The sequence below is a fragment of the Rattus rattus genome, chromosome 4, assembly GCF_011064425.1.
Source record: "Rattus rattus isolate New Zealand chromosome 4, Rrattus_CSIRO_v1, whole genome shotgun sequence".
NCBI lineage: Eukaryota > Metazoa > Chordata > Mammalia > Rodentia > Muridae > Rattus > Rattus rattus.
The window spans coordinates 128,427,988-128,437,043 of NC_046157.1; the positions used below are offsets into that span (position 1 = coordinate 128,427,988).

The 9,056-nt window shown below is 44.6% G+C and overlaps 1 protein-coding gene across 1 annotated transcript in view; it reads right to left on the bottom strand.

Moving 5' to 3' along the window:
• The window catches only part of Dnah7 (dynein axonemal heavy chain 7), a 275,064-nt gene extending 267,012 nt beyond the window's left edge, over window positions 1-8,052 (bottom strand). The window contains exon 1 of the mRNA XM_032901100.1: window positions 7,698-8,052. Coding sequence (XP_032756991.1) covers window positions 7,698-7,943 — 246 coding nt within the window. The 5' untranslated portion in view covers window positions 7,944-8,052. The remainder of the gene's footprint in view (window positions 1-7,697) is intronic.
• Window positions 8,053-9,056: the final 1,004 nt, after the last annotated feature.

Genomic DNA, 9,056 nt, shown 5'->3' on the forward strand with positions numbered 1-9,056 from the left:
ATACATGTTTTTAGAAACAGCAAACACAGTCAGTACATGTGAAGAGACTAAGGTCAGTAGTAGATCGAGGCTGGTAGCAGTTTTAAACAAGGCAGGCAGCAGAAGATACGGGTCTTGGTTAACAGGCAGTGCTGTAACAGGAGGACCACCTCATCTTCCTAAAAGCCTGCTAACTGCACTGTTCAGAAACATAAACTCTCAGGAAAGGAGAAACAAACCTTCATTTTGGTTTTCAAAGCCCTCACCCACATTATCCAGACGATCTTACTTCCAAGACTCCATTTTGTTGCCCTCTGACCTGTACTGCATAAACGTAGCAGATGGTCAACATGACCTGTACTGCACAGACATTGCAGATGGTCAAGAGCTGGAAAAGTGACCTCCATAGTTCATCCTTGTACCCATAAGCACAAAGGTCGCATGTCCCCAGAAGCATACAAGATGGAGGAGGGCTACCCCACTCCCATCACAGTTCATGAAGGCATAGAGTAATTGTGTTGGGTCAGACCTCTAAGACTGAAGCCTGAGTGTCCATGAGGAAACTGTGCTTTCACAGAAGAATGAACTTAATGTTTAGGTACAAGCAAGGACATTGATTATTTTAAAGTATCCCAAAAGTGTGATTTCTCATAAATCACAAGTCCTCAAGAATATCAAAGAAAACCCATAAGATATGCTCAACTATGAGCATACAGTAAGGTTTTCAATCAGCCAGAAAACACATTTTAAATAATCATATAGTTCATTGACTTGAAAGAATCATTCACCTGAGCCCCAAACATGTGTGCAGTGAGTGAACACAAATTTGAAAGCTCAAACACCCCAACAGCAACATTTTCAATTTCATAATTCGCTAAGTTTTAAAGAGAAACTGTTTTTTCTTCATTTCAATACTTTGATTTGTAAACTAGAAAACATAAAGGCTTTGATAGATATAAACAAGTTATGGTTTAACTTATAAGGCTTCTAATAAACCTGGCTTAAACGTTGCAAATAGACTAAAAAAATAAAACATAGGTGCTTTGAAATGCTCGAGATTGTTCCCTTAATTTTTTCATTTAACTTTTGGTTTTGGTTTTGGTTTTGATGCTTTATTTAAAAAAAAAAAAAAGCCTTATTGGGGCCTCAGTGGAAGGGGAAGTCCTTGGTCCTGCCAAGGTTGGACCCCCAGTGCAAGGGAATGTTGGAGGGGCGCTAGGGGGTGTGGATTGGGGGAACACCTGCATGGGGGAGGGGGAGGGGGAGGGGGAGGGGGAAAGGCTTATGGACAGGAAACCAGGAAAGGGAATAACATTTGAAATGTAAGTAAAGAAATATATCTAATAAAAAAATGTCAAAAAAACAGAAAAAAGTTAGAACTCTTCCCTGTATGAAGCAATGCAGATCCCATCATAGACTTCATTCTAAGACTTGAAAATATGTTTCAAAATACTATCTGTTCTGAAACTCTACTTAAACTCAACTCCTAGAAGTCATAAAAAGTATAACTCGATGACACTAAATCCAACATAATTGGTAAACAGTCTTACTGCAGAACCTAACTTTTCCACTGCTTTGTCCACTACCAATGCCTACTGCTGCCTTTCCGTAGACAATGATAACTTATAGAGAAATAATGAAAACGAAAGCTAGTCTACAAACTCTTTTGTAGTACAGCCTCTGGCAGTAGAAGAGCCATCTCCTTTTGATGTCACAAAGGAGGTTCAAAGAAATAAATGATGCCCTCAAAGGTCACAGTGCCACACATATCACTGTGACCTAAGCTCTTGTTTCCCGATGCCAACACTGACATCTCTCCTGGAGATCATCTGGGATTTCTTTGCCTCAGATTCCTCAAACCAACCATCCATGGTAGATGTTATTAACGTGGTGACTTTATTAAGATAGAGGTTTTTTCTTAGACATGCACCACACAGAATTTTTCCATCTGGATAGAATCAACTAAAACACAGAATTTGAAATCAGACAACAGTAAGCAACACTATCATAATAGAATAAAGAAGGATACTATATTAACAAATTACCATAGCCAACTGTGGTAGGAATCTCACCGGTGTCTTAGATTTTTCTTTAGTGGATGGTTTATCCTGTGTAGGGAGGAAAAAATGTTTATTTGTTATTGATAAATTTAATTCAGCCAGCCAAATTTTACACTGTTTACTATAAAGTCAAGCACATATCATCCAAAATATCCTAAAACATGATTTATTGATAGTAGGTCTTTATAGAGAAAATTTTATAATTCACCAAGGAATTATTAAAACTAATTTAGTTTATTCAGCAAGGTTGCAAGATAAAAAATTCATAGAGAGAGAGAAAGAGAGAGAGAGAGACAGACAGACAGACACAGAGACACAGAGACACAGAGACACAGAGACAGTGAGCTCCTTCCACACCAATCACCAAAGAGAAATCACCACAGACTTGCCTACAGGCCATAACTAGGTAAGATGCACTTTCTCACCCAGGTTGTTCCAATTTTGTTTTTGTTTTGTTTTTTACAGATAATTCTAACTTGCCTCATGTTTACAGAGTTACTTACTTACTTACTTAGCTAGCTAGCTAGTTAGTTAAAATAAAATAGGCCACTTAACCAGGACAGATGGCCTTGTAGTTAAGGCACTTGCCACCAAGCCTGAGCACATGAGTCAGTACCCTGGAGCACACACGGGAAGGGAAGAACAGGCTTCTGTACGTCAGCCTTTGTCCTCCATTTTTGTGCTCAGGAATAAATTTGGGTTGGGGGGAAGATGTTAGATGCTTTAATTAAACATATCATTAAAAATGCTTTTGAATCCGGGTTATTTGTGCATGGTAGGCACTGGCCCCCAAATAATTTGTGGGCAGGAAAGTGCATCTGCTTATAACAGTTTCTTGCTGTAGAGGCTTCCTGTTTTCGGTCGTTTCTGTGATGGCCGTGTTGTTTGCTCCGGCTGAGTCTCTGTTTCTCCTACTCTGTGGTACAGGATGGAGTCTGTGTGTGAGCATCATCAGAGCACCTAACCCTCAAACTTCTGCTCAGAACCAACCAATACGAGGCCTCCCAACATACTGAGCGCCAGGACAAAGGGAGCTGGGATATTTATGCCCAAGCACTGGGGATCTGTGGGGCTAAACAGTCCCTTGCATGCGGGTCCTGGGACAACTGTTGTGTCTTTGACTCTCACAGGGTTCACTGGCCCCTCAGCCATGTCTGTGCACTGCCTGTTTACTTACTAATGCTAAATGTGATTCACTCTGCCACATTTTATATTAGCTCTAAAGTAAAGCTTGCCTCACACTCTGTGTGCTCCCAGAACCACTTCCCATCCCCGACCTCTGCAAAAGCTCTCTTTCCAACTATTTTTTAATTATCTTTTAAAGCATACCATCTGTTTTTCCATAGGAACTCAATATAAATTTATAGTCCACAATGAAATTGCTTAACAGTCTAATCCTTCAGATTGTTCTTTCTTGGTTTTTATCTACTTAACACTTGGAAGGGATCTTGTGAAACCTGTTATATAACCCAAGCATAGCCCTGCCATCAAAGGTTTCTGTTAAATTGACAATTTTTTTCCGCTAAATTTCCAGTAACCTCTCGAAATTCAATAGTGTTTGTTGGACACGATCTCATACGCCTATACTCCCAGCACTTGGAAAACTGAGACAGGAGGATTATATAAGTTTAAGGTTAGTCTCAACTCTATAGTAAGTCTTTGTTTCAAAAATAAATTTTAACAGGCTAGTCTAAATATTAGTGTCATGTGTCTGAGTTATGGTTGATAAAGTTGTCAGTACAGCACTAGTCTCACAGAAAACTTAATCTTGGTCTCTTTTTAATGATAGACAATATGATGAGGGGCTGGAGAGAGGGCTCAGTGGTTAGGAGAGGCTGGAGAGAGGGCTCAGTGGTTAGGAGAGGCTGGAGAGAGGGCTCAGTGGTTAAGAGAGGCTGGAGAGAGGGCTCAGTGGTTAGGAGAGGCTGCAGAGAGGGCTCAGTGGTTAGGAGAGAGGGCTCAGTGGTTAGGAGAGGCCGGAGAGAGGGCTCAGTGGTTGGGGAGAGGGCTCAGTGGTTAGGGAGAGGCTCAGTGGTTGGGAGAGGCCGGAGAGGGGCTCAGTGGTTAGGGAGAGAGGGCTCAGTGGTTGGGAGAGAGGGCTCAGTGGTTGGGAGGGGCTGGAGAGGGGCTCAGTGGAGGGAGAGGCTGAGAGGGCTCAGTGGTTAGGAGAGGCTGAGAGAGGGCTCAGTGGTTGGGGAGAGGCTGGAGAGGGCTCAGTGGTTAGGGGAGAGGCTGGAGAGAGGGCTCAGTGGTTAGGGAGAGGCTGGGAGAGGGCTCAGTGGTTGAGAGAGGGCTCAGTGGTTAGGGGGAGAGAGGCTCAGTGGTTAGGGGGAGAGGGCTCAGTGGTTAGGGAGAGAGGGCTCAGTGGTTAGGAGAGAGGGCTCAGTGGTTAGGAGAGGCCGGAGAGAGGGCTCAGTGGTTAGGAGAGAGGGCTCAGTGGTTCAGTGGTTAGGAGAGAGGGCTCAGTGGTTAGGAGAGAGGGCTCAGTGGTTAGGAGAGGCTGGAGAGAGGGCTCAGTGGTTAGAGAGGGCTCAGTGGTTAGGAGAGGCTGGAGAGAGGGCTCAGTGGTTAGGAGGGGCTGGAGAGAGGGCTCAGTGGTTAGGAGAGGCTGGAGAGAGGGCTCAGTGGTTAGCAGAGAGGGCTCAGTGGTTGGAGAGAGGGCTCAGTGGTTAGGAGGGGCTGGAGAGAGGGCTCAGTGGTTAGGAGAGGCTGGAGAGAGGGCTCAGTGGTTAGGAGCACTTGTTGCTTTTGCAGAGGGCCTGGGCTTCTTCCCAACAGCCACATGGCAGCTCACAGCAGTCTATGATTCTAATCCCCCGGGGTTCTAATGCCCTCTTCTGACCTTTGAGGACACAGCACACACATGGTGCACACACGTACAGGCAAAACTCTCATACAGATAAAAAAATAAAATTATTTCTTTAGCCAGGCAGTGGTGGCGCGCACCTTCAACTCCAGCACTCAGGAGGCAGACACAGGTCTATCTTTGTGAGGCCAGGGCCAGACTGGTCTACAGAGCAAGTTCCAGGAATGGCAGGACTATACAAAAAAAACCTTATCTCGAAAAATATAATAATTCATGATGATTTTAAGTGAAGAAGCAGTTGAGCGTGACAAACAAATGATAACAGCTATAACGTTAACGAGCTGAGCATTGGGGGGCTACAGCAGTTTGCCTTCCCTGCCTACAAGCAACAGTCCAATTGTGAGGACCTTCCTCATCGTTGAGTAGTGAAACTTTTAAATTCCAGAAACTTCTTCAACTGAATCTTTTAAGTGTCTGAGGTTTTCCCCTAGCATTAAAAATGAAATGAGAAACTGCAAAGGACTTATATTTCCCTTTAAATACCGAACTTAAGAGAAACACCCAGACAGCTATCTCTGAAAAATGCCATGTCCCTCTCAACCTTCCACTAATGAGATGAATATGTTAAAACCTCCTCGGTAAATAGGATTCTGCCACCTGCTCACGTCTTCAAATGGAATGAATACATAAGTAAATGTCACGTTAAAATGGAATTTCCGAAAATTTAATCCATTCTATTTGTTTTAGATTAAAGTATAAAACTTTCATCTTTTCAAAAGGAAAACTGTACTCTTACATTAGCATAGAAGAAAGGATCAAGATGAGTTTTAAAATTGCCAAAACAGTAGGAGAGAGCCCTCTGCTGCTTAAAACAGTGTATGGAAAGTGGCAAGAATCCTCTGTGGGTTAATAATGTCCATTCTTGGTGATTCCAAGGTTTCTTCAATGAGCCATGGCCCTTCTGGGGTTCTTTGGGTGTCCAGGGGTCTTGGGTCCCAATATCATTTTGTAAAGATGAAACAAATTTGACTTCTAATGACTATTTAGTGGCTTCTTCTTAGCTCGAACTGAATAGGTGAAAGGGATTAAGAGAATAATTTTCCAGGGAACCCACTGTACATTTAATGAAGGACGTATTTTAGATTTTGACAGTATTAGCTATGGTTCCATAATCGGCCAAAGACTTACTTGGGCATTAAGCAAATGAGCTACTCAGTTGTAGGTGGCGACAAACTGTGATTTTGTTAAGAATCACAGTGAGGTCTAGTGATTGCTAGGGTGTTTTTTGTGGTGGTGGTTTTTCTTTCTGTTACATGTATCTGTAATTTTAGGGATTCCTTGTTTGTTCTTCTTCTGCTCGTTGTTAATTATACTTTGATATATGAAACAAAACACCTGTTTCTTAGCTCCCAATTATTATGTGTATTTCAAAAAATACTAAAATTTTTCTCCAGCATTTAGATAATTATTACTTGGTTAGCAGGCTTGGCATTTTCTGCTAATAATCTATAACCTATACAATCTGTAACTATAGCTGTTATAGTATAGATGTGACATATCTTTCCCAGGAGCTCTTGTGTTGAGGGGTGGCACCAGTTGGTGATGCCACAGGAAGTTATCAGACCATGAAGATGCTGCTTTCACTAAAAAATTAATGTGAGTTTATAGGAATGGGCTATTGACAATAGAGCCTAGCTCAAGAATGGGGGCTCTTGGGGGGAATGCCTTCAATGTGTTCTTTCTCTAGCCTCTTCCCCAGTGCTCTCTGCCTTCTGGCTGCTAGAAGGCAGGCAACTTCACTCTACCACGCCTTCCCTGCCTTGGCTTCAGTGCGGTGCCCAGAAACACCCAGAGCCCAGTGACCTCTAAAACCATGAGCCCAAATAGGCATTTCCTCTCTGAGTCGCCTTGCCCCATTTTGTCACGGCAACAAAACCTGAATAGCACAATATGGCTTTAAACCACCCCGGCTATGAGAGTGTGCCCGTGTGTGTGTGCCTGTGCATGTGTGTGTGTGCCTTGTGTGTGTGTGTGTGTGTGTGTGTGTGTGTGTGTGTGTGTGTGTGCCTGTGTGAGTGCCTCTGTGTGTGTATGTGTGCCTGTGTGTGTGTGTGTGTGTGTGTGTGTGTGTTATATGTCCATGTTTTGTATAAGGGTGTCCCTGTTCATGCACAGAAGCCAGTATATCACTCACTGACTTACTACTTTGAGACAAGGTCTCTCACTGAACCAGAAACTAAGCGGTTGGACAGGAAGTCCCAGCAATGCTGTGTCTGCCCCTCACAGTGCTGGGGTTACAGGCAAGCTCAGTCACACTGGGCCTTGAAGTGGGCGCTGGGGATTTGACTCTATGTCTTCATGGCTTCCCATGAACCTCTTACGCACCAAGCCATCTCTCCAATCCCCCAAATCAATCATCTTTGACAACAAACTCAATTTATAAGAGAACCCACTCTGAAGTGATGAAAAATTTAAAAAGCTGAGTACAATTATCAGATTGAAAAATCAACTTCTTTTTATTTGGGTTAATGGTTTATTGAAACCATTGTTCATGCTACAGTTACTCAAGTTCAACAAAGAAAGAGTTTTTATTTTTACAATGTAACTATTGTAGATTGCATCTTTTATGACACACCATAGGACTAAGTGTGAACCCCGGGTGGCCTGAAATCTCAGCACTGGCGGGAGCGAGGAAGTGCAGCGAGTTCAAGGCCAGCCTGGCCTAAATAGTGGACCTCAGGTCAGTTTAGGGTGGGAAGGCTTGACAAATAGCGAATCACTGTCTCCTGGGAGGAGAGGGAGGGGAGACCACGCCCACAGTGACGTTGCGCCCAGCCTCCTGCCACCCAAACACTCCCGGAGAGCAGCTGGGGTCGCTGTAGAGCCAGTTTCCACAGCTGGCGCATTCCGAGAGTGTTGTGTCCCGTTGTTACAACGACGACGTCCAGCGGTTGGGAAGGGAGCAGGAGGGAAACACATAACGCCGGGATGGTACTGGAGTCCAGATTCCCCGAGGGCGCAGTCCACACTGCTCCTGTGCGCCTGGCCCCCGGGACCCGCGACCCTGGCGACCCCGCTCTCACCTGCTCGCTGCTCATGGCGGCAAGGACCTGCGGGCCACGCAGGGCTGGCCGGGATCGCTGCTGCTGGACCTAGGACCTGGAGACCTGAGTTGTTCGCAGCAGGACAGCCCGCTCAGTCACCTCTCTCTCTCTTGAGCTGGGAGCTTTAGCGTCCCTGGTTCATTCGTTGCTAAGCAACAAGCTGGCAGATTCCACTTCCGGTCATCTGTGTCTGCGAGATCAAGCCCAGAACTTTCTGAGAGGTTGAGCAGGGTGGCTCTCTGGGGCCTCTGTGGCTTTCAACACTGACACACACACCCCTTTGCGGAGGGTGACCGGCAGCTGTGAAGAGCGAAGACCCTTCGATGACTAAGTGGGTCTTCAAGTTAACGAACCTTTCACCAAGTCTGCGTGGGTGTGGTCCTCTGTCTTAAGCTGTCGTTCAGCTGTTTCTGCAGATTTCATTGCTTATGTAGACAAATAGAATAATGAGAAGGCACTCAAGACTGAAGTCTGCAAACGAGTTCATAATCGGGGCCTCAGCGGTCAGTTCTGTTGACTTCCCTAACACACTAGAAACTGAGCCTTCAGAAATTCATTTAAATCCACACAGGATTGACTACATGAAGGATGCTGTGCCAAGACAATCCCTCGGGAATGGGCTTGGGTGACCGTCAGGCACGTGTTCGTAACTAACAGAAACAGTGCTGTTAGTCACTTCTCATAGTCTCTTCTCGTAGGAGAGATATGACAGCTGAGGTTTGAAAAAGGAGGACACACGCCGCACGAGTAGTATTCCGGGCAGAGAGATCATATGCAAAAGCCTGAGCCACTGCATGGCTATTAGAACAAAAGCCGAAATCTACCAGACTGAGGTTGAAGTAAAACAGACAGGAGTCCAGCGATGAAGATGAAGAGATAAATAAGGGCTCTATTTGAAAGGTCTGGTAAAATATAGTGAGGAGTTTAGACTTTAATGTCTCCCACTGAAAAGTTGTTGTTTAGTTTAGTTTTGTTTTGTTTTGTTTATTTATTCTGGTTTGGTTTTGAGATGGTCTCATTTCATAGCCCAGATTGGCCACAAACTGGCACTCTTTCTGTGGCAGCCTCCCAAGTGCTCGAATTACAGGCCTATGCCACCACACCTGA